The 26,784-nt window shown below is 35.0% G+C and overlaps 2 protein-coding genes across 2 annotated transcripts in view; one reads left to right on the top strand and one right to left on the bottom strand.

Annotated features, from left to right (window-relative positions):
* Positions 1 to 12,019, bottom strand: part of LOC112025419 (probable LRR receptor-like serine/threonine-protein kinase At1g07650) — a 59,531-nt gene extending 47,512 nt beyond the window's left edge. The window contains exons 1-3 of the mRNA XM_065763058.1: positions 11,952 to 12,019; positions 11,779 to 11,870; positions 10,443 to 10,731 (exon numbers count right to left, since the gene is read on the bottom strand). Coding sequence (XP_065619130.1) covers positions 10,443 to 10,731; positions 11,779 to 11,870; positions 11,952 to 12,019 — 449 coding nt within the window. The remainder of the gene's footprint in view (positions 1 to 10,442; positions 10,732 to 11,778; positions 11,871 to 11,951) is intronic.
* Positions 12,020 to 19,456: 7,437 nt separating this feature from the next.
* LOC111984273 (uncharacterized) lies at positions 19,457 to 20,331 on the top strand. Its single transcript, XM_024015898.2, has 2 exons — positions 19,457 to 19,847; positions 20,027 to 20,331. Exons 1-2 carry the CDS (start codon positions 19,457 to 19,459, stop codon positions 20,329 to 20,331), a joined length of 696 nt encoding a protein of 231 aa, XP_023871666.2.
* Positions 20,332 to 26,784: the final 6,453 nt, after the last annotated feature.

Genomic DNA, 26,784 nt, shown 5'->3' with positions numbered 1-26,784 from the left:
GCTAGGTGTAGTGAGAATGTCCCAACTGATCCGTCCCCTTCTAGTCTTCCTTTAGAAAAAGGGTTTCAACCTTCTTTTTATTTATTTATTTATCTATTTATTTATTTTTTTTGTAAAAAAAAAGAAAAATGTTCTTTAGGGCTCATTTTTTTAAGCATGTTTATTTGCTTTTCTTCTTTGAACAATCTTTTGGGCTCGTCCGTTTTGAGCATACAATTTATGAGTATTTTTATCCTTGAACTTGTTTGGTAACTGTTTTTAAGCCATGTATGAATACGACGTTGTTGTGTGTTGATGAAGTCTTTACACCATGTATGAATGAAACAGTTACGTGTTAACAACTCCAACTTTTTCTAAGTCATATATAGATGACGAAGTGGTTATATATTTATAACTTCTTCTTAAGTCATGTATGAATGACGGTGTGGTTATGTGTTAATAACCTCTTTTTAAGATGATGTTGTCATGTATTAATAACACCTCTTTGTTTTTTTTTTTTTAAGTCATGTATGAATGACGATGTTGTTATGTGTTAATAACTTTGCTAAATCAAGTATGAAGGAAAATTTAGTGATGTATTAATAACTTTTGAAGTCTTGTGTAAATGATGATGTTGTTGCGTATTAACAACTTTTTTGAAGTCATGTATGAGTGATGATGTTGTTATGTATCAATAACTTTTCTAAGTCATGTATGAATGACAATGTTATTATGTATTAATAACTTATTTTTAAGTCATGTATAAATTACAATGTTGTTATGTATTAATAACTTTTTTCTATGTCATGTATCAATGACGACTTGGCCAATAGTTTATAATGGAAAAATCTGCGAAAATAATTTTTGAACAGTACTTCTACTCATGCTTTATTGATAGAGAGAAAAAATATATTCATTTGTCTATGTATGGTAAACAACAATAAAGAAGAAAATACACCTAAATAAAAGTAGGCATTTTAGAATACTTGGGGTTTCTTATTGACAGTATCTCTTTAGGTGTTCTATGTTCCATAGACGTGGCAGTTCTTGGTCGTCTAGGGTCTTCAGGTAATATGATCTTTCTCTGGAATGACGAATTACTTCATATGGTCCTTCCCATGTTGGCCCTAATTTCCCTTGGGATGGGTCCTTTGTTGCTTGTGAGACTTTCCTAAGGAAGAGGTCACCTATGTCAAATTTTCTCACCTTTACCTACTTATTGTAGTATCTGGCCATTGCTTCCTTGTACTTTGCCATTCACTTCATAACTTCATCTCTCACCTCGTTGATTAGATCCAGGTTGCTGTTGAGTCCTATTGGTTCCTCTACTCTTCATAATCTTTGATCTGGATGCTCGTTAGCCCTACTCCCACTAGTATGACAGCTTCAATTCCAAACGTCAGTTTGAATGGTGTTTCCCCCGTTTGTGGTAGCTCTTCAGGCCAAGCACCCTTTTCCTCCTCAAGCTGAGTTTTGATAATTTTTAGCAAGCTTTTATTTGTCACTTCCATTTGAGCCTGATAGTGTCTTAGGGAAGAGTAGTGGTTCTTAATGCCTAAGTCTTAGCAAAATTTTTGAAACATGGGATTGTCAAACTACCTCCCATTATCCGATATGATTATGTTAGGAATCTTGAATCTGTAAACTATGTTCTGCCATACGAAGCTAGTGATCTTAGCTTCTATGATCATCACCGCTGGCTCAACTTCCACCCACTTAGTAAAGTAATCAATTGCGACAATGGTGAATTTGAATTGCTTCCTTCCTATAGGAAGTGGTCCCATTATGTTGATTCCCCATTGGGCAAAAGGCCAAGACGCGGTTATTGGCGTCATTGGTTCCCCTAGTCACGTTTGGATGTTCGCGAAGCGTTGGCACGGGTTGCATGCTTTGACGAGGTCATGTGCGTCCTTCTATAGTGTTGGCCAGTAATAACCTGTTTTGAGTGCCTTTCCCACCAAAGATCTTGCTCTCGCATGGTTACCATAGACTCTTTCGTGTATCTCTCGCAATACATGGTCGGCCTCTTCCTTGTTAGCATATCGGGAGATAGGGGATGGAGTGTCCTCGTCTGTATAATACATGGTCAATAATGATGAAGCAAGCAGCTTTGATATGCATCTTCCATGCCTCAATCCTATCTTTTGAGAGCTGTCCTTCTTTCAAGTAACAAACAATGGGAGTCATCCATTCGTCTTATTCATGTACCTTCATCACATGTTCTCCTTCTATGCTTGGTTCTTCCCTTGTTTCCATACATAACTCAAGACATATGTCATGGTTGTCAGACGAGGCTAGTCGTGTTAAGAAATCAGCTTTAGCATTCTTTGCTCGAGGGATTTGCTAGAAGTCGACAATGTCAAAATGCTGTAGGAGTTTTTGGAAGATCTTCAAATACTTTTGCACTCTTTCTTCCTTTACTTCACAATCTCCTCTTACTTGACCAACTACAAGCTGAGAGTCGGCTTGGACGATAAGAGCCTTGGCTTCTAATACTCTTGCCAGACTTAGCCCTGCTAGGAATGCTTCATACTTGACTTCATTGTTAGTTGCTAGGAATTGCAATCTAACCGCGTACTTCAGGATTTCTCCCTCTAGTGATATGAGGACTATACCTGCTCCTCTAGCTTTCTTGGTGGTGGACCCGTCTATTTGGATAGTCCAAGTCTTCTTTGAGGGCTCTTCTTCTTCTTGAGGGTAAGTGAAATTTGCAATGAAATTGGTGAGGACCTAGGCTTTAATTGCGACTTAGGGCCAATATTCTTTGTCGAACTAGCCAAGCTCTATGGCCTATTGGATGAGTTGCCCTGCTACATTTATCTTGTTTATCGTCTTCCTTATCAGTTAGTCTATCATGATGATGATGGGATGTGCCTAAAAGTAGTGGTAGAGTTTTATGGAGGCAACTACTAGGGTATTTCACTTCGACTCCTGGTATAATACACTGGCCTCTACACATCCTCATCTTCCCTAATCAGTGCTGAGCTTATTGCCGTATTAGATACTGCCAAATAAAAATGCTGCTTTTCTCCTATTATCAAAGGGCTTAACAATGATGATTGTGTCAAGTAATCCTTTAGCTTTGTCAAGGCTTCTTCATACTCACCAGTCCACTGAAAGGCTTTCTTTAAGACGTTGAAGAAAGGTAGGTATTTTTCTACCACCTGAGAGACGAATTTGTTTAAGGCAGCAACTTTTCCTGTCAAGCTCTATACTTCCTTCACCATCTTTAGGGATTTTATCTCCATTATCACCTTTAGCTTGTCTGGATTAGCCTCTATGCCTCGTTAAGATACCATGAATCCCAAGAATTTCCCTTTCGAAACAGCAAAACACATTTTGTTGGATTCAGCTTCATTTTTTACTCATGTAGTTTTTACTCATGTAGTATGTCTAAGGTGTCCGTTAGGTTGTCCAGGTGATCTGCTTTGTCATTACTCTTCACTAGCATATCATCTACATATACTTCCACATTTCTTCCTATCTGCTGAGAGAACATGTGGTTTACCAACCTTTGGTACGTGGGCCCTGCAATCTCTAATCCAAAAGCCATTACCTTGTAACAGTACAACCCTTGGCTAGTGATGAACGCGGTTTTCTATTGATCTTCTTCGTCCATCATGATTTGATTGTAGCAGGAGAAGGCATCCATGAAACTTAAGAGCTTGTGTCCGACAGTTGAATCAACCAGTTGGTCAATCTTGGGTAAGGGGAAGTTATCCTTCAGGCATGCTTTGTTGAGGTCTGTGAAGTCAACACACATCCTTCTCTTGCCATTGTTCTTCTTTACCATCACCACGTTGGCTAGCCAATTAGGGTACAACACTTCCCTTATGAAACCCACCTCTAGGAGTTTCTCAACCTCTTCAGCTACTGTGTTATTGTGCTCAGGTGCAAATACTCTCCGTCTTTGCTATACTAGTTTGTACTCTGGATTAACATTAAGACAATGTTGGATGACTTCCCTATCGATTCCGGGCATATCCTCATGCTTCCAAGCGAATACATCTTGGTTCTCTCTTAGGAAGGTTATTATCTTCGTCTTTTTTGACGCTGAAAGTATTGACCCTATCTTCAAGACCTTGGATGGGTCTCCAAGGACAATCTCAACCTCTTGTGGTGTTTTTGATGGTTTAAGGATTTGTTCAAGTTTGTCTATCATCCATGTATGATTTTCCCCTATTGCTAGGGTGACTTGATAGAATTCCCTTGCAAGGATTTAGTCTCCTTGGATTTCCCCTATGTCATAGGCTGTAGGGAATTTAACCTTTAGATAATAAGTCGATGTCGCCACTTTGGTCGTCCAAGGATGATGTTGTACGTCAAAGGGCAATCAACCATGAGAAAATCAATCTCCTTGGCGACTTGTGCTAGATAAGTGCCTGCAATTATGGTTAGCTTAACAACACCTTTAGGAATGACCCTATCCCTAGTGAAACTTACCAATGGGGAAGTGAATGGTCAAGGCCTTTCTTTGCTCAGCTTCATCTGTTGGAAAGTTGGTAGATAGATGATGTCTGCTGAACTTCCATTGTCTACTAGCACTAGATGAATGTTGAATTCTTCCATTCTAAGCTTTATCACCAATGGATCGTCATGGGGTTGTCTGATGCCGCGGGCGTCCTTTTCAGAAAAGAGGATTTCTGGCTTGCTGCATTTAGGCGTTTTTGAAGGTGGGAATTGCAAATGGACGTTGTTCACTTCCCTTGTATACGCCTTCTTCAATGACTTAGAGGATCCTCTCGCTACCAACCCTACAAAGATCATCCTTATTTCTCCTATGTGGGCCTTTTTGTCCCCTATCTCTTGTTCCCTATCTTTCTCATCCTTCTATTGTTGTCTATATGGCTCCGATTTTCGTACAAACTTTTGTAATTTTCCTTGACAAATTAGGGTTTCTACTTGGTCCTTCAGATGTCTGCATTTGTCAATGCGGTGACCGTGATCTTGGTGGAATCTACAGTACTTACTTTTGTCTCTGACTTCTACTGGAGCGTAAATTGGTCTAGACCATTACAAAGAAAGTTCGTCCTTTATTTGCATCAATACCTTTTTGATAGGCATCACTAGTGGAGTGAGTAAACTTAGGCCTTCGATTTAGGAGGTTCCTCTTTTTGTCCGCTATGTGTCCAGTGCTTTGTACTTACTTTTTCCTATCAGAGTTATGGCTAGTTCCTTCTGTTGGTTAAATCTGGTTTTGTATCTCATACAAAACACATAGCGGAAGCAATAAACAAAGATCTATTTCATTCATGATAGATAACTTGCATTATGTAAAATTTAGAATTTAAGAACAAGATTGCGTACCTTGGTGCGGTGAAATTCAAAACAAAAGATTATAAGTACTTGAGAACACTTTTAATCTTCACTCCAATTCCACTTTACGCCCAAGAAGTGTGGTCTCTCAATCAATTTCCAAGGGAGAATAATTGAGTGGTTTCACTCGCACATACACACCACTTCACAATAGTGTCTCACTTTTTCTCTAACAAAAATTATGTATGTCTCTCCCTTTATATATAACTGATTATCTAATTGGGCCGGCCTATTGGGCCTTTCCAATTGGGCTTTAATGTGTGGCTTAGAGTGGGACCAAAAGGACCAATAAGACACTAGCTCCAATGAGCCTTGGGCTTTTCTGTCAACTCTTGACAAGTCCAAAGTTACCATTAATTATATTTAATACCACTATATAAATATAATTGCACTCTAGGCCTTATTAATAAATTATATCCCAAAACTTTATTATACATGCAACCCCTTCATAAAATATTCGTAGTAATTCAAAGTCATAAATATAAACTGTCACTTTGAAGATTACTACGTCTTAATCCTTGAGTACCTGGTTTAATCCTTTTAAGTTATTCATTATATATTTATGAAATTCAATTTCATAAATGTATACTTTAGTAATTTCTTACCAAAGTGGTTAGGCCTAACTCTCTGAATAACTAAACTCATTAAACTTATCTCAAGGGAATATTTTATATCTCTGTTAAGAGACTATGAATTCCATCTTGAGAATATATGTTCCATCAACACGAAATGTGGCTGCCCAACATACTGAGATTTTGACCGTTATTTTAGATCTCACTCCTGATATATCAAAGCAACCTACACTTATGATTAGGTCCATTATTCTCTCAGGATTAAGAGTTCATGCAAATATAAGTTGTGAGATTTATTATTCAATTGACAGTCGTTCGGAGAATAATAAATCTCACAGTGGTCTAGTTCAATATGTCTTAACTCTTAAAACATATTAACACATTAACTAGAAATCTCCACTTCCATGATCAAGACAAATCATCTTAGTTGATATGTTATAGTCTTCGCAGATGAAATGCCCAATTTCATCACTGACTATGAACTAAAATTCTGAGTTTACAAAGAACTTGTGACTTATATCTTCTGTGACTAAATCACATAAATCACATACTATGCATCTCATGGACTAAATGATAATGTCTGAATATTCATGTTACCATTATTTTAGATAATAATAAAACAACTTTATTAATTACAATATTAAGTTATACATCATGTCATACATAATGTCATACATAATATCATACATAGCATCATACAATAGGATTTAAAGGCACTAATCCCAACATAAATTTGTTATGTGTATTAAGAGCATAAAGAATATGTAATTCAACATTTAAATTTTCAAAATACGTAGTAAAGTTTATTTTATTGAGTAAGGTTGTAGCCTTAGGTTACAATTAATTTTGTAGATAAATTTTTTCCAAAGAGCGTTTGTAGAATTGTGGGAAAGATAGACAAAAGGTTGTAATGAAATGAAAATATTTGCTTATTTCTAGAAAGAATAAAATTGTTTGATTTTAAACTTTAGGAGAAAAATTGTAACATACTCCCAAACATAAAAGAAAATGCTTTATTCCCTTAATAATCATAGAATTTTGTAACAAATACCCTAATGGTGTGTTTGGATAACATGATTTGGAAAGTTTAAGAAAGGTCAAAGATTTGGATTTGAAATCCCTTAATTTCAAATCTATTAATTTAAAATCAAAATCCAAATCTAAGTTCCCAAATGCAACCTAAGGTTGTGCTTGGAAACTTGGATTTAGACTTGGATTTGGATTTTAAATTAATAGATTTGAAATGTCTTGATTTCCCATTTATTGACTTTAGGAGTTATGTTAAATTCAAGCATTTTAAAGTATTAAAATCCTTGATAGCTTTGTCAAATCCAAACCCTTGATCGTTTTTAAATTGTCCAAATAAGATATTTGAATTTCAATCACCTAAATCCATATTCAAATGTCCAAATCATGTCATCTAAACGCAGCACAAGAGTATTGATTTAGAAAATAATTTTTAAAAAAAAAGTTATATTAAAAACTATTTAAAAATAATTTATTAATAATTTTTCCAAGAGGACACATTAACCGTGCTTATAATAAGATATAATAGTATTATAATATAATATATTATAATATACAAAGATAAAAGTTAATGCATGCCATATTAGTTTATGAACTATTCTTAGAAATTTTTTATTAATTAACCGTGCTTATAATAAGATATAATAGTATTATAATATAATATATTATAATATACAAAGATAAAAGTTAATGCATGCCATATTAGTTTATGAACTATTCTTAGAAATTTTTTATTAGGAAAAAAAGTAGCTAAATATTTTGATAATTTTTTAATATTTCCAAGAATAGTACTAAAACTTTCTTAAAATGACCCAATAACAAATACCTTAAGAACACTCATTAACAAGAATCATAAACAAATACATAAAATATATCCCTTCGCATTGAACCATGTGTTTTATTACCTGTGCTTCACTACAAAAAATGATTGCTATCTAGGAATTCTCGTTTAGCAAGCACTACTGTTACCTTCAATTCAGCCAAATAAAAAATACTAGCTGTGCCTTCCGGATAGTTGTACATGTGAAAGTGGATGGTGGGAAATTATGCTAGGATACAAACATGTGTCTACATCTCAACGTGTCCGGTGAAACTGATCACTGGACACAAACCTCTCCCGTCTATAATTTGGGGACTACGGAAAGAGGCTTTTAATGAGACATTAATATAGATTTCCTATCTCTGCTCCAGAAGAATTCTTATTTTATTTATTTTTTTAGTTGCTTTTTGAGAAAAGTTAACTAATATACCAGATTTAAAAATTATTCTTAAAATTTTTTACGTAAAAATAAAAATAATTATTTTTTAATGATTTTTTAAAGTTAATAAAAGTTTTCAGGACATTCGCTTAGAATATATTTTTATAAACTTTTTATGAAAAAAGTAAAAGTAATAGTTTTTTTAATAACTATTTATATTTCTCATAAAAATAGTATCAAATTTTTTTAAAAATATTTATCATTCACGTGTTAACATGATTTATAATTTATTAATAAGGATTTAGTTGATGTATGCCTTTAAGGCATAAATTAATTATTCATTTTAGAAAAAATTTTATGAAAAATTGAAAATAAAAAAAGTTGATCATTTTTTTTTTTTCATAAAAAATTTTCTTAAAATGATTTAGTAACATATACCCTAAGTGAAATATGAAACTCTATTAACAATTGGAAAATGTTATAGTGCCTATTAAGAATGATTTATTGTGATGTCCACCAAAATAAAAAAACTTGTATAAATTGATAAGGTGATTAATAATAGTACTAAAATGATAAATAAAACTCAAAAAATTAGCTTTATTGACTCTATATTCTCTAAAATTGCTTAAGTGGCACCTTATTGTTAACATATCCTTAACAATTATCTTGAAAGCACTACTATTGTTTTTTTTTTCCATTTTCTTTGTTCAATGTCTTTCCTCTATAATTGCATAGATCAAATCACAGTTTTTATTACCCCGCTAGTCGCTAACCCGTGCGATGCACGGGATAGCTATTGTGTACGAAGATTTAAATAATTCTTTGTTTCATCATCTTTGATTTCACATTAGGATTCCTATCCTTGATATGAAACATTAAATTACGAAATGAAAATATAAATCAAACTTAAATTAAAATTAAAATTAGGATTTCAATCCTTTACATCCTCAAATATCCAATAAATGCTAAAATATCAATTTCCAATAAATTGGTAGACAACTTTAAAGTACTTTTTGTATCTTCTTCATTTGTTGTTCTTACATTCATTTGAAGTACCACTAATATAAGCTTGTCATTAAAACACGTTAAGAAATGTATTACGACATGTAGAAGTTAGATATCAAATTTGTAAGTTTGCTATATTAAAAAAATATGCACTTCTCAAGCTAAATTTTATTGTCAGTTTCTATAACAAAGTCAAAAACTTTCTTAACTATGTAGAATTCCCATCCAAACTTGAGATTATATTCATTTAACTATGTAGAATTCCCATTCAAATTTTCTACCTGCAAAGTTAGGTCGATTTTAGATTGTTGCCATGATACCCATTGACAAAGCACAAAACAGAGCAAAAATAAAAAACCCCTTTCACAATCATCAATCAATAATATTTTAAACTAATACAAATAACAATTCACAGAACATTCATTAAAAAAGACATTTTATATTATTTACAATCCATATAAAATAATAGAATTTGTTAATGCAACTAGAATTGAATCTGATTCTTTTTTTTTAAGATCGAAGATAGAAAAAATCAATTTCTAAATATGCAGCTCTTGATCCTTTTTTTTTAAACTTGATAAGTGCAACTCTTGCTCTAACTTATTGTTTAATGGGCAATGACAAAGCAAATAGTTAAAAAAAAAAAGTGCATTCAGAAATATCTTAGAATTGTGAATCCTTCTATAATCCATGCAAAGTCAATCACTATGCAGTGTTTTATTATTCAACTATCCTACAAAAGACCAGAACATAAAAATATCAAATATGACACTAAGCTATCCATTAAACCCCATTTGTTCTATAGATTGACATGCATAATTCAAATTCCCTTCTCACTACTTTAAAGTAGCAGCACATCAAGAATAAATATGCATATGTGCAATCAAACTTAATGTGACATTTTTAATTTGGTATGTGCAAACATGTAAATATGACATTTCAAGTTTGCTACGCATTCAGCAACATGTGATTGCAGAATCCTTTAAATTGATGTGCACAACTTTTTTTTATAAGATTGCAACATGTGATTGCATTCATTCAGATCCAGCATGTTAATACTCCAACTTTCTTCATCATCTTCTTCAAATCATGCGGCTTCTTATAAGGAGGCCTTTGACCATGCGGTAGCCCTAACTTCACCCACCAATCTACATTTCCAGTTGGCCACCAAGGTGGTGGAGCTCCCTTTTCTAGCAAGTACTTCCTTTGAGGGGGGTCAGAGTGTTGCATTTAAGAAGAAAAAAGTGACCCAAGAGTAGCATCTTGCAAGTCTTGGAGAATGCTTTCAGAGTTCCTATTCTAATTATTTTCTGCCTCACTCGTGGCAAGGCATTTTGCTTCATACTTGGCTATGGCTGCTGGCCCATTCTTATCAAACTTCACCTTTTCTTTCCACCAAGCTCCAATGTTGTCAGAAGCACCACTCACTGGCTTACCCTTCTTAGGAATGATACCATAGACAAAGCCGTGAGCTTTGCAAACTTCCATCAGCTTTAGCCTATACTTGAGAATCCCATCCTGTGGTCTACTTCCTCCAAGCCTGATCTTAGAGGTCTGCCTGGGCTTTTTCTTCTCTACAACTTGTTGGGCTACAATCTTCTGTCTTTCCTTAGCCTCTTGAGCTTGATATGATCCTTCCACATTTGCCTTTCCAATTCTTTTGCTTCAATCTCTTCATCACTCACATCTTTATCTGCTATGTTGTCACACTTTAATTAAGTCATCAACTTCTAAATCCAAACTGTCGCCCAATGTGTCATCAACCAGCATAAAGTGGTCGATTGAATCAAATTACAACAACCCTCTTGTTGATGAGAAAAATTCTTGGAAAAAAAAAAACAAAAAAAAAAAACAAAATCTTTAATCTTACTATTTATTTTGTTTCAGTCCCTAAGCTATACAGCCACTCTAGGACTAAAAAAAAAAGTTCTACCAAGCTCCCTAATAGCAGAAGGTTCTGTTATATTGACCATCAAAATCAATCCACAGTCAAAAACCCAAATTAATTTTCTATTCCAACTTTATCTCAAAAACCAAACAAAACATAATTATTGTTGAAATCTAATGAATTCACAAATATTGTGCCAAATAGCCCCTTTTCTTTATTCAATCAAACCCATCTTCCTGATGACCCCAAACCTATAAAAATCCCTAAAAGTCTTAGATTACAACAATTCAAATATTAATAGACAAGACCCAGCATCCTATAATAGATTTATAAACAAACCCACATCTCAAATTTTTTTTTTATATATATATAAAAATATTTTAAACAGATAGAAATGAATCAAACCCAAATTCTATATAATTATTAAATTACACATAAAATAGGTCCACAAAAGAGTCGATTCAAAGGACCAAAGTAAGTTATACAACAATTACAGTAGCCATAAAACAAAGTGGTTGACACCTGACAACAAAAGTTATACTCTTACACTACATGTTCGTTGAAATCACACAGGATAAGACCCAACCCAAATGCTTACACACAAAAATGACAGAAAATAATTACACATACCTACACACATAGTTGTTGAAATCACATAGGAGAAGACCCAACCCAAAAATCTAGGCTCACATGATGCATGCAAAGTAAACAAACTCAAAATCTTTAAATTAATCCCTATCTAACCACACAAAAAAAAAAAAAAAAAAAAAAAAATTGGTGCTAGCCAAACTACCAGACAGCAGAGCAAACTCTACATCATTCTGTACAGCATATTGCAGCTTTAGTTGCAACCTGCAACCTCCATATACAACACAAAGACCGATACTGTTACAGCAAAGGAGAACCCAAATTATAGCAAAATCACTTGTGCAAAACTATACAAATGAATCTAGTCCATTCCATTACTTGGACTTAAGGGATATTAGAATTGAGACTTCAATTCCTGCATAAGACTCTATCAAGAATTGAGTCATCATAAATGGGGCCACTCTCCACTTTATTAAGTAGAGTAGATGGAAAAATGAAATAGTAAAATAGTGGAATTAGAGACATATTTTTTTTGCTTTAGATAAATGGAATTACAGACATTACTTATCATGCAAAATGAACAAATCCAAGACAGGAAAAGGAAAAAAGAATATGATACTTCCTGCTTAAATTAGTCAAGGCAGCTAGGATAGGGAAAGGTTTCTTTTCTTTATAATAACGAGATCCTTGCCCTGCGGAATTTTAAGCAGATTTTGGTGTTCTTTTATTATGCATACTTTATACCAAGAATAGCTTATTGCATCAGGAATTTGTAAAAAAAGATTTTTTTTTTAGTGTACAAGGTGTATTTGAGTGTTTGAGTTTGGGCAAATGAAAATTTTATAGATCTGAAAAATTATGCATGTGTTTCCTAAAATTTCCTATGGATCTAAGTAGACCCTTAATATTGTCCAAGATTGTTTCACAGAAATTCTACCAATAATCTAAGCTAGAAAAATATATCATTGCATTACTCTTGCATTGTGTTATGCTGAGAAAGAAATAATGACTTGGGCAAAAGGAGAAATTTAAATACTTGAACTTGTTTGCAGGTAAAAAAATTTCTTGCCTCTCTCCAACTAGATAATCATCAAATAACCCTATAGGCACATTTAAAATTTGGAAATTACACTTGAAAATAAAACAGAGAAAAAAAATTAAGAAATCTATAAAAGAAAAGCGAGAGTGAAAGATGGACTAACCACATTGTTTTTGTATTACCATTGCGCAAACAAATCTGGAGCTTCTCTTATTTTGGTTTGTCATCAAATGCAGCTCTTGAATTTCGATCATTTGCAGCTGGAGAGAATAGAACATTCCATTTTATTATTACTTCTTAAAGTATAACTGGAAATTTAAGAGAGAGAAAAAAAAAACTGAAAGGGAATTTGGCAATCTTTGATAATTGTTTGGTTGATTCAATATGAGAAAACTTATGGCTAGGATCTGTCTTGGACCAATCTACACAGCTAGGGATGAATTTTAATAGCATCATTACCAAAACATCGAATATAGGAAATTTTGGACCACTCTGATTCACTTTTTATTAATTTAGGGCAACCCCTCATATCATATAGGAAATAAGTCTACATAAACTGTTTAGCCTTTCTCATTAAACAATATCTACATAAACCCATATATGACCCACAACACAAAAGAGGTAGAACTCCAATTAAAACACCTAGTTGGCATATCCCTAGCAAGAACTTCACCACATGTTAACCAAACCAAATTGTTGAGGAACCCATGGCAAAAGCTACAACTTGCACTGCTGCAATGGTTCTTTCACCGCCACCATTAACGACAATGGTTCTTCCTCTCACCTTTGCTGGAACTCATTTGAAACCCTTTGATTCTCTCTTGCTACTTTCAATCTGAGAATGAGATTGGGTTTTATGTTGGGTTTGGTTTTGGGGGTTTGTTAATTTACTGCAATTTGATTGGATTTAACTCAGTGGGCCTCATGTATTCATTATTTATCTAACTTGCCCTTTGGTGGATGGAGATTTTTGTTTCTTTTTTCCCTTTGGCCCCTCGGATGTTAAGAATAAACATATGGGTTTGATTTCATGAGTTAGTCGTTGTATAGATTACAGTACATGTGCTTTTGGTTGCCGCTGGAATACAGTTCTATGTTTGAGTTTTTTGTCTAGAAATGTTAAAAAAGTGCCATAACAAGAATCATGTTAGTGGGGCCCAATGTAGTATATTAGATTAGAATAGAGTTCTTTGATTCTGGAAGCTATTGGATTTTTTTATTTATATTTGATTTATATTCCTCCATTTTGTTCTTGTAGAAGTCCTTAAGCAATCAAAATCCTAGCTTTTTGATTCTTGTTATATTTGTTTTTGCCTAAAAATGTGTTTTTCTAACGGCAAACGGAGAGGCAGGTTACGGAAGGCTAATGGAAGTTACCTCAGGTGGGCAAAGTGTAAAGTTTTAAACCACGGGTAGGTAAAATGAAAACGGGCCATACCACTGGTGGGTTTATTGTAATTATCCCAAAAATAAATATTTTTTTATTCAATTCCAAACTCTCTCTCTCTCTCTCTCTCTCTCTCTCTCTCTCTCTCTCTCTCTCTCTCTCTGTGCCTTTTTTTGTGAAGTGTGATAACTCTCCTATGATCAGACTATGAGATCTGATGGCTTCAGATTCTAACATAGTGGATGTCACCACCTTTTCCCTAAGGCAGTAGGTGATGCTTGGAAGATGATAGGATTCTTAAATATAATATAGAGAAATTCACAGAAGATGCTAGAATTTGGAATAAAGATGTCTTGGCAACCTTTTCAGAGGAAGAACAGGGTGGAAGCTAGGTTGAGGGGCATTCAAACTAGCATTGCAAATAGACACCAAGTGAACACCTCCTGGAGATTGAAACCAGTTAAGGAAGGAGTATTTTGATGTTTTACAACAGGAGGAAGAGTTCTGGTCCATCAAATCTAGGTATAACTGGCTTATACAAGGTGATAGAAATACAAAATTCTTTCACACCTCGGCTTTGGTCAGGAGGAAAAGGAATAGAATTGTGGGTTTAAAAGATAGTCATGATGTCTGGTATCACAATGAAGATGAGGTTGCTGCCCTTATCAGGACAGGGTTTCAGGATCTTTTTAAATCTAGTGCTGTCAGTGCTCCTAGGGGACTTGGGATATTCCTTCATGGAGCAGCCGTTTGTCACCAGAGGCGAGTGATCAGGTGTCGAGGGATATTTCGATACAAGAAGTTAAGGATGGTCTTTGGAGTTTGAAACCTTTTAAGGCACTTGGACTTGACGGATTGCACGCTGGTTTCTTCCAAGCGTATTGGAATATTGTGGGGAGTTCTGTCTTTGATGAAGTTAAGGAGATTTTCAGCAGCGGTACCATGCCTGATACTTAAATGAAACTCTCATTACCTTCATTCCGAAATGCCTTGAGGCTAATAGTTTGGGTTCCTTTAGGCCCATCAGCTTGTGCAACACTATTTATAAGGTTGTCACAAAAATGATTGTTAAGAGATTGAGGCCTCATCTTCCAAATCTCATCTCCCCTTTCCAAACTGCCTTTGTTTCGGGTAGAATGGGGGTTGATAATATGATCATAGCTCAAGAACTCATCCACACCATAAGTTTAAAGAAAGGACAGGTAGGGTTCATGGCAATTAAATTAGACTTGGAAAAAGCCTATGATAGGCTGGAATGGCATTTTATATGTGATATGTTGAAGCTCTACAATTTTCCTCCACATCTCGTTAAGCTTATTATAAGCTGTGTCTCAATTTCATCCATTTCTATGCTTTTCAATGGGGGGAAGCTTGAGTCTTTTTTGCCCTCTAGAGAAATTAGACAGGGGGATCCTTTATCTCCCTACTTGTTTATTATGTGCATGGAGTTGCTTGGGTATCTTATTTTGGAGAAATGTAGTGCTAAGCTTTGGGACCCTATAAAAGCTTCGAGGAATGGCCTGGAATTCTCTCATCTATTTTTCGCCGACGATTTGCTTCTTTTTGCTAAAGTTGACATGAAGAACTGCTATAATATTAGGGAAGCCTTGGACACCTTCTGTGAGTTATCTGGGCAAAAGGTTAGCCTCCTAAAATCGAAGGTATTCTTCTCTCCGAATGTCAGTCCTGAGCATCACAGTGAGATGTGTGAGGTGCTTGGTATTAGGTCTACCCCCAACCTTGGTAAGTACCTTGGTTTCCCCTTAAGCATCAAGGTGCATCTTCTCAAGACTTAAATTTTGTCATTGAGAGAGTTCAAGCCCAACTGCAAGGTTGGAAGGCTAGCTTGCTGTCCATGGTAGGTAGAGTCGTTTTGTCTCAGGCTGTTATCTTGGCCATTCCCTCCTATGTGATGCAAGGGTGCATGCTCCCTTTTTAGAGTTTTAAATAGCTTGGACAAAATCAATAGAAATTTTGTGTGGGGATCAAATGATTCGGTTAAGAAAATGCATATGGTAAATTGGAAGAAAGTCATAAAACCAAAAGCTAAAGGTGGTTTGGGCCTTCAGGAGGCCAAAGGAAGAAATCTGACGTTAGCTGCTAAGTTGTCATGGAGAATGCATCTCTGTAGAGATGCTGGCTAGGCTGAAGTTTTGCGTAAAAAGTATTAGTCTCTGGGAGCACGCAGGAAAGGGGCTCATTCTCGGGTCTGGACTGCTATCAAGAAGGGTGAGGCCATTTATGAGTTAGGCTCTAAGTGGATTATAGGAAGTAATAGCATGCTGAGCTATTGGCACAATAAGTGGCTCAATGCAAGTTGTTTGAGATCCTTGATTGAAGGCCCCTTTCTAGAAGGGAGGAGAACCTTTTGGTTAGAGATATTATTTTGGATGGAAGTTGGGATTTAAGGTTTCTGTCTTTTGATTTGCCTCGGGATATCAAGCATGTAATCCTAGCCACTCCCCTTCGTAGATTCTCAGATAGAGAAGATCAGAGAAGTTGGACTTTTAATCTCAATGGTAGTTTTGACCCAAAGAATGCCTATCTGTTGGCTGTAGGTGATGAGCGCTCCCCTGAATTCAAGGGGAAATGGATATGGAAGGTGAGAACCCTTCCAAAAGTCCACATGTTTTTATGGAAGTGCCTCCATCAGAGTCTCCCCGTGAAGAGTGTCCTTTGTGATAGAGGTATTACTGAGCTTGGTGGATGTGATTCTTGCTCTGAAGATAGAGAGAGCATTTTACATGTGTTAAGGGATTGCCCCATAGCTCAAAACTTCTGGAGCCTGGCGACATGCCCCTCTGAGCTTAGGGCTTCTTTTTCCTTAGAGCTAGACCGACGGCTTCTTTTAAATGCCAAAAGCTCTAGCTGTGCAGTGGATAAGAATTATGACTGGTCCCAGTTTTTCCTCCTTCGATTATGGAATCTCTAGATCCAACGGAATCATAGAGTTTTCAAAAACTGTGCTTGTAATCCTAATCTGGTGAAGCAGGTTGAAATGCAAGTGCAAGAATTCATTTATTATGTTGACAGTCAACCCGAAAAGAAAGATATGGGGTTGAAGGAGATAAGATGGACTAAAGCTGCTGATGGGTGGTATAAGCTTAACATTGATGGGTTAGTCACTAGTGCAAATGGGCTTACTGGATGTGGAGGACTTATTAGAGATAGGGATGGTCAGTGGGTTGCTGGTTTTGCAAAAAAGATTGATGCAATTTCTAGTCTTGCAGCTGAGTTGTGGGGCTTGCGTGAGGGGCTGGCTTTGTGTGTTGATATACAAGCCTAAGCAGTTGAAGTGGAGCTTGATGCAGCAGCAGCAATTTCAATTATTTCTTGTAACAGCAGGTCTAATGGGGACTTCTCTAGACTTGTTGATGATTGCAGGGACCTCCTGCTGCAGTTGCCTCAGGCTAAGGTGTCTCATTGCTACAGAGAAGCGAACTTCTGCGCTGATGCTCTTGCTAAGTTGGGAGCCTCTTCCATTGATGTTGGTTCGCGTTTTGCTGCCCCCTACTGTTATAAACCCCGTTTTGCTTTTTGATTCTCTTGGTTTGTATCGTAATAGGTATGTCCTAATGTTTGTGAAACTATTCCTAGTTGATCTTTAATGAAATCCGTTGTTTACCAAATTACTAAAAAAAAAAAAAAAAAAAACAACTTGTATCCTTGTATCAATTGAAAAGTGTGGATGACCACTTTTATTTTATTTTATTTTTTTTATTATTTTTTTTTTCAAAAAATAAAAAGTGCTGATGACCACTTGAGAAGTTCATATTTATCTTCATATTTCCGTGTCTTACTAATTATTTCTTTTATTTCATAATACGTGATCAACATAAAATTGTTCAAATTCAAGCTCTGTCCAATTTATAAAGGGTAGTTGTTTTCATATAACACAGAGTAGGCTTTCTCCAAGAATTAGTAATTGTACTATCTAATTTATCTATTATCACGTTGATTCTATCTAAAATTATAGAATTTATTTGATGGATAAAAAATCTTATGGTTTCATGCTAAATATTATGTGGGGTAATATTGTTAAACATAGTCAATATTATTATATTTATATGTGGCATATGTCTATTAACATGATATACATCATTGTGTATCCTTCGCATGATAGTCTCTTTACAAGTGTAAGTTCTTGTAAGAAAGGAGGCAAGGGCGGGGTTTAAGTCTCCACGAGAGTTTCACACATATATACATTTAAATTAGACTAGAATGAGATTTCTATCTCAGATATAAAAAAAAAAAAAAATTTAATAAAAGAAAATATATACATGAGTCTAATGTCATGCTTTATATTGATTGTCTAACGATGTGAGGGGAGAAGAGAGACAAACCAAATCACACCACCATCGATCCACCGCCGTACCCACCAAAAACACCACTGCACTACCACTATACCAAATCGCACCATCATTGATCCATTACCTCACCCACCATAGAGAGAGAGAGAGAGAGAGAGAGAGAGAGNATAAAAGTAATAGTTTTTTTAATAACTATTTATATTTCTCATAAAATAGTATTAAATTTTTAAAATATTATCATTCACGTGTTAAATGATTTATAATTTATTAATAAGGATTTAGTTGATGTATGCCTTAAGGCATAAATTAATTATTCATTTTAAAAAATTTTATAAAAATTAAAATATAAAAAAGTTAATATTTTTTTTTCTATAAATTTTCTTAAAATGGTTTAGTAACATATACCCTAAATGAAATATAAACTCTATTAACAATTGAAAATGTTATAGTGCCTTTAAGAATGATTTATTTGATGATTCACAATAAAAAACTTGTATAAATTATAAGGTGATTAAAAATAGTACTTAAATGATAAAAAAAAACTCAAAAATTATTTATTGACTCTATATTTCCTAAAATTGCTTAATGTCACCTTAAGTTAACATATCCTTAAAAATTATCTTAAAGACTCTTTTGTTTTTTTTCCATTTTCTTTTTCAATGTCCTTCCTCATAATTGCATAGATCAAATCACAGTTTTTATTGCCCAATGTGACGTGTGATTGGGAGAAGAGAGAGACGCAACCATCCGGCCAATATATAATTGATAACCTTTTTTAATAATGTTTTCATGCAAAAAGAAAAAAAGAAAAAAGAAAAAATATAATCACAATATCATGGCCGCCATCATTTGTCTTGTTCGGCACCTTTTTCCAATCAACTCCAAGCATCTTTATATTTGGGATAATATATTGAATCAAGCAGTTTATATAAATTGTACTCGATTCTCAAAAAAAAAAAAAAAAAAAAACATAGATATATATATATATATTACTTGAAAATTATATATATCACTTGTACTCAAGTGCTATATATCAAACTTAAATCCTTCTCCTCCTCAAGGATAGATCACTTGAGTGATATTACATGATAGTTTATTTATTATGGTTTTGGGTGAGAAAATTAAGTTAGAATAGTCAAGGTGTTAGATGGAGTGTGAGAGGTCCGAGTGTGAGAGGCCTGAGCGTGAGCGGTCTAGAGAGGAAGATGCTGAACTCCAACGGAGTACCAAAAAAATCAAGGAGTCAACAGACACCACTGCTTTTACTTCCCCGATATCCTTCAAGGATAAACTCTTGGGTGAAATCCCAGGAGCGTTTATGCAAGCTTTCAACTTGGAAGTAGCAAACATGGAGAGTAGTGTGCCTGCTGTGGACATTGATGATCTGAACAAGGGTCTGATAGCGGTAAAGCTCCAACCGGAGACTAGAAGCCACATTAGAGCTAAATGGGCTCATGCACTTATAGTTAAGGTTTATGGGAGAACAGTGGGCTTCCATTTCCTGCACTCCAGGGTGATGAGCATGTGGAAACTAGCGGGTAGGTTAGACTGTGTAGACTTGGGGAAGGACTTCATTTTTGATTCAGTTTGGCCTTGTTGAGGACTATGATAGGGTGCTTAGGGGGGGGGGGCTTGGTTTGTAAGGGCCATTACCTAACAATGAGAATGTGGGAACCAAACTTTAAACCTTCATTGGCTGTTTGTAGCTTGGTGGCAGTATGGGCTCGCCTACCTGAACTTCCTTTTGAATATTATGAGCTTGTCTTCCTTAAAGAGATTGGTAATCCCATCGGACCTGTTTTAAGGATTGATGCCAATATGGCTTTAGAGACGAGGGGAAGATACGCTAGGATTTGCATCCAAGTCGACCTTAATAAGCCTTTGGTTAGAAGAATCCTTTTGGAAGGGGTGGTTCAAGAAATCCAATATGAAGGTATAAGCTCTTTATGCTTTTCATGTGGCCATGCTGGACATTGGCAAGAAGCTTGCCCATATACAGTCCGGGCAATTAGCCCCAAGTAGAGATAGGAGGAGGAAAGCGGTCTGAATGGGGGGGGGGGGGGGAAGGAAGTGGGACCAGTTGGCCTGAACCCCGAACTGTGGACAAGCTAGATGAAGAGACGCGTGAGGAATTTGGACCATGGATGTTGGTCACAAGAAGAAATGCAGGACCCAAAGCAGGTAAGTCACGTTTCCCTACAAGTATGACAGCCCATGGGTCTGATGCAAGTGCTAAAGGAAGTAGGGAAGGCCATGTGCCTCTAGCCAATCACCAACCTTCCAAAAATGACTTTAAGTCCCATCGCGGATCTTTTGAAGGGAACGGGAAAAAGGGAAGACAAGACCTTTCTAATATTGCATTGGAAAAGAGTGGATTTTACTCGCAAGGCACGACAAATATAGCCGTTGAGTCTCCTCGAGCCATCCCCTCAAGTCAGTCTTTGGCTCACTCTCTCTCCTTCGTCGTAGGGGTTGGGTTGCATCCCAGCTCAGTTGACATCAAGATTAGTGATAGTTGCCCATCTAAAGGCGTGAGTTCGCTGAGTGCTTTTGCTGTGTGAACCCCAAGTGGGAAGGGAAAAAGTTTGGCTAGTCCTCATAGAAGACGGAAGCAAGCACCAGTGGGCAATTTTTCGTCAGGGGAAAGTAATGGCATTATTAGAGGGGATGATGAATCAAATAAAAGCAAGCCTAACGATGGTTTGGGGTGGTTCAATTAGGCCGAGATGGAAGCTTGGAGCCACATTTTTCCTTTGACGCCAGTAAGCCAAAAGTTAGGGACGCTCCCTCTAAGCGACCCGGCATGGATGGAGTGGATAAAGCATTGGTGGGTCTTCCCCTTGGATAGGCCAACGGAAGCAGAGGCCAAGATCTTCGGGTGGAGAGCGCTATCACCTCTCTCTCTGGAGCTACGCTTGAAAGCCTCAAGTAGCTTGGACGAAGCCGTCGAAAGGAGAATTATGAATGCCGGGATAGTTGCTGTGGGTTGCAAGAGGAATATGAGGAACAAGATGCTACTGCAAATGGTTGCCCCACTTCCACCACTCAACCTTCTGATAAGCTTAAGGGAATACCCACTAGGGATACTAGAGCATGCAATAATCTTGGGGGAAGGGGAGGAGTTTCCAGGAAAATCTTGAGGGAGATGGGATGGAAGGCGTTGAGCAAGATGGGAGCCCAAAGTCCCAGTGAGACTGGACCTTACCCACTCAATCTGATCCAAGGAATGTACTTTTGTGGAACTGTTAAGGGGCTTTAAACCCTCGTTTTCAACGTGTTCTTTTTGATTTGGGTAATACTTATTCTCTTGCGCTGGTAATTGTTATAGAGACTCGAGTTGGTGGGAGAGGGCAAAGCAAATTACTGATAGATTCCCATTTGACGGGGCAATCCATGCTGATACTGTTGGTACTTAGGAGGTATCTGGCTTTTGTGGAACTCTGACTCTGTGGAGGTCATTCAACTAGCAAAGACGGAACAGGAAATTCATGTCGTGTTTTTTTTCATAAAAATTTAATAAAAATATATTCTAAACGAATTTTCTTAAAACTTCTATTAATTTCAAAAAATCATTAAAAATAATTAATTTTATTTTTACATAAAAAATTTTAAAAATAATTTTTAAATTTGGTATATTAGTTAACTTTTCCCAAAAAGCAACTAAAAGATAAATAGAATAAGAATCTTCTGGAGCAGAGACCGGAAATCTATACTTTTTTTTTATAATTGACAGGAAATCTATACTAATGTCTCGTTAAAAGCCTCTTTCCATAGTCCCCAAATTATAGACTACCTACAATGTCCCACCATCCACTTCCTCATGCACGGCTATGAGGAAGGCAGAGCTAGCATTTTTTATTTGGCTGAGTTGAAGATAACAGTAGTGCTTGCTGAATTCTCCTAGATAGCAATCATTTTTTGTAGTGCGGCACAGGTGATAAACGCATGGCTCAATTAATTAACTACTGTTAATTGTTTATGTATTTGTTTATGGCTCTTGTAGTTCCTATATTTTATGTATTTTAAGGAAATTTTAATACTATTTTCTTAGAAATATAAAAAAAAAAATTATCAAAAAAATTAGTTACATTTTTTTCCAATAAAATTTTTTTAAGAATAGTTTCTAAACTAATATGGCATCAATTAACTTTTACCTCTGTATATTATGATATATAATAATAATATTATATTATAATACTATTATATCTTATTATGAGCACGGTTAATGTGTCCTTTTAGAAAAAATTATTAATAAATTATTTTTTAAAAGTTTTTAATATCACTTTTTTCTAAATTATTTGCTAAATCAATTCTCTTATGGTGTTGTTTGGGAACTTAGATTTGGATTCGGATTTCAAATTAATAGATTTCAAATCAAGGGATTTCAAATTCATTGATTTTAGGAGTTATTTCAAATCCAAACATTTTATAGGTTTAAAATCATTGGGGATTTGTCAAATCCAAATCTTTGACCATTTTTAAACTTCCCAAATAAGTTATTTGAATTTTAATCACTCAAATCCAAATCCAAATGCCCAAATCATGTTATTCAAACACACCATTAGAGTATTTGGTTCAAAATTCTATCATTATTAAGGGAAAAAAGCACTTTCTTTTATGTTTGGGAGTATGTTACAATTTTTTCTCCTAAAATTTAAAATCAAACAATTTTATCCTTTTTGGAAATAAGCAAATATTTTCATTTCATTACAACATTTTGTCTATCTTTCCCACAATTTTACAAATGTTCTTTGGACAAAATTTATAACTTAAGGCTACAACCTTATTCAATAAAATAAACATTACTACGTATTTTGAAAATTTAACTGTGGAATTGCATATTCTTTACGCTATGAATACACATATCAAATTTTATGTCAATCGGATCTTATTTACTATATGATCTATAAGCTTATATTTTATGCATAATTTTAAACTGTAATAAGAAAATGTAATCTAATGGTAGGTTTGTGAAAATTGACTTCTAATAGATATTGAGCAAAGTTATAGATTTAAGTTACAACTAATTTTGTAAATAAACTTTGTCCACGCTCTTTTCCAAACAAAATAGGCTGACCCTTTCCAAACTTAGCTACCCCTACTTTGAGCCAATTTTTGCCCACCTTATACATAGCGGTGAGGACTTTAATACATAATCTATTTTTCCGGGACAAACACAAAACCCTCCATGTACGCTTCACTAACAAAACAAAGTTACCAAAATTTTTAAACCCCAATTTTCCTTCATTCATCGGTCCACAATGCTCAGACCTGGCTGTATGAGTATAAAACAAATTACCCGTGTCTTTCTTTGGTTTCCACCAAAAGCGTCAAACCAAAGAATCCTTATCAATATAAGCATCAAACTAAAGAATGTAACATCGTAGACTAACAAATGCGTTCAATGTAAATTATCTTGCATTCACAAAAAGCTTTTGCTTTTCCATGAGCTAATTTTACCTCTAGTTTCTTTTTTCTTTTTCTTTTTTTCTTTTTTTCAAACGAAAAGTCCTAAGATTTTTCACTTGATAAAACAAAGGAACCCCCGAATTCCTGGCCTTTAAGGTAATTATCTTTAGGCATAGCTAGTTGATTCTTTAATTTCTTGAGAAACTAAGAATGAACTCCCCTAATTTGAAGCAAACAAACTAGATTTATCCAAGCTTATGAATTGATAATGCATAAAAATCATTAGTAAGTTGAACATTCGCACGGACAAAATTGCTAAATGCCCTTTTTGGGCAAACTAAGCAGCGTTTTGCCCTCTTTCTCAAACTAATTAGGGAAATGCCCGTCTTTTGAAAATCGAGTTTCTCAAAATCGATTTAGGCCCTATAGCAGCGTTTTTAAAGAGCCTATAGTAACGTTTTCAGGACCAATAGTGGCATTTTGTAACTCGATTTATATGAAATCGAGTTATAGGTAAAAAAAATTAAAAAAATTGCCTATAACTCAATTTAATGGAAGTCGAGTTACAAAACGTCATTATAGGTCCTGAAAACGTTACTATAGGTCCTTAAAAACGCTGTTATAGGGCTTTAGAATTTTTTTTTTTTTTTTTTATAACTCGAAATAGCCAAGCGGTGCAAAAGAGAAATCCAAGCAGTGCAATTACTTGGTTCACGCACATGACAGTTATTGCCTTGGAAGTGACATAAGGCCATGAAAGTGTTATCCCGTAACAGTGCCTTTGTCCAAACCATTAAGTGTTAAACTTCTATCTTGACGGTTATATAACAACATCATCTAGAAGTCTATAGAAACTTCAATCTATATAACCGAATGGTCTTCAATCATTGTTATATAGCAAGGATTCAAATGAATCCTTTAAGACAACAAAAGACAACCGTGGGCCAACATAAATGCTTTTGAAGATGGAATTCCATTTTAAAAGGAATTCACTTCACATCAACGCAAAGTCAATCTCCAAAAAATAATTATGAAATCAAAAATCCTATAAATGTGATTATATAGAACAATCACGGCAGATTCAAGAATCCCATAACACAAAGAAAATGATATTCTTTGATTCTAAAATTCAATCACATGCTATACAATCATGATATGAAAACCTGGCTCTGATACCAATTGTTGGTTAAATCTAGTTTTGTATCTCATACAAAACACATAGCGGAAGCAATAAACAAAGATCTATTTCATTCATGATAGATAACTTGCATTATGTAAATTTCAGAATTTAAGAACAAGATTGCGTACCTTGGTGCGGTGAAATTCAAAACAAAAGATTATAAGTACTTGAGAACACTTTTAATCTTCACTCCAATTCCACTTTACGCCTAAGAAGTGTGGTCTCTCAATCAATTTCCAAGGGAGAATAATTGAGTGGTTTCACTCGCACATACACACCACTTCACAATAGTGTTTCACTTTTTCTCTAAAAAAATTCTGTATGTCTCTCCCTTTATATATAACTGATTATCTAATTGGGCTGGCCTATTGGGCCTTTCCAATTGGGCTTTAATGTGTGGCTTAGAGTGGGACCAAAAGGACCAATAAGACACTAGCTCCAATGGGCCTTGGGCTTTTCTGTCAACTCTTGACAAGTCCAAAGTTACCATTAATTATATTTAATACCACTATATAAATATAATTGCACTCTAGGCCTTATTAATAAATTATATCCCAAAACTTTATTATACATGCAACCCCTTCATAAAATATTCGTAGTAATTCAAAGTCATAAATATAGATTGTCACTTTAAAGATTACTACGTCTTAATCCTGGGGTACCCGGTTTAATCCTTTTAAGTTATTCATTATATATTTATAAAATTCAATTTCATAAATATATACTTTAGTAATTTCTTACCAAAGTGGTTAGGCCTAACTCTCTGAATAACTAAACTCATTAAACTTATCTCAAGAGAATATTTTATATCTCTGTTAAGAGACTATGAATTCCATCTTGAGAATATATGTTCCATCAACACGAAATGTGGCTGCCCAACATACTGAGGTTTTGACCATTACTTTAGATCTCACTCCTAATATATCAAAGCAACCTACACTTCATAATTAGGTCCATTATTCTCTCAGGATTAAGAGTTCATGCAAATATAAGTTGTGAAATTTATTATTCAATTGACAGTCGTTAGGAGAATAATAAATCTCACAGCGGTCCAGTTCAATATGTCTTAACTCTTAAAACATATTAACACATCAACTAGAAATCTCCACTTCCATGATCAAGACAAATCATCTTAGTTGATATGTTATAGTCTTCGCAGATGAAATGCCCAATTTCATCACCGATTATGAACTAAAATTCTGAGTTTACAAAGAACTTGTGACTTATATCTTCTGTGACTAAATCACATAAATCATACTATGCATCTCGTGGACTAAATGATAATATCCGAATATTCATGTTACTATTATTTTAGATAATAATAAAACAACTTTATTAATTACAATATTAAGTTATACATCATGTCATACATAATGTCATACATAATATCATACATAGCATCATACAATAGGATTTAAGGGCACTAATCCCAACACCTTCATCCTGCTTCCTTTTGGTCATCATTCCTTTAGCGGTCACTGCATCCTCTGCATTCATATACTTCTAGGCCTTGTGAAGTAGCTCCGCTACTATTTTTAGCGGACTCTTGGTGATTGAGAAAAAAAATCTCCTAGTAGCAATCCTACTTGGAAGGTTGTCAGGATGAGTATTTGTGTATACCTTCGGATTCCATTGTTCCTTACCTTTGGATTCCATTGTTCCTTGGCTTTATGGACAATATGAATTCCAGCATTTATGAGTAACAACTAGTACGTTATCAATGGGAGTTCTGAAATACACAGCTCACTTGTTACCATTGCTCCATCTGTTACATTTCATCATCAATACGTGCAATAAATGTGTAACGCTTGCTTTAATCGTCATTAATGGAAATGACAATCCCAGATTATTTTTTTTACTCATCAGTTGTCCTACTGGAATTATTA

Source organism: Quercus suber, unplaced genomic scaffold (assembly GCF_002906115.3).
Source record: "Quercus suber isolate HL8 unplaced genomic scaffold, Cork oak 2.0 scaffold_490, whole genome shotgun sequence".
Classification (NCBI taxonomy): domain Eukaryota; kingdom Viridiplantae; phylum Streptophyta; class Magnoliopsida; order Fagales; family Fagaceae; genus Quercus; species Quercus suber.
Note: the sequence above shows the minus strand (reverse complement) of the source record. Positions and strands in the feature narration are given on the sequence as shown.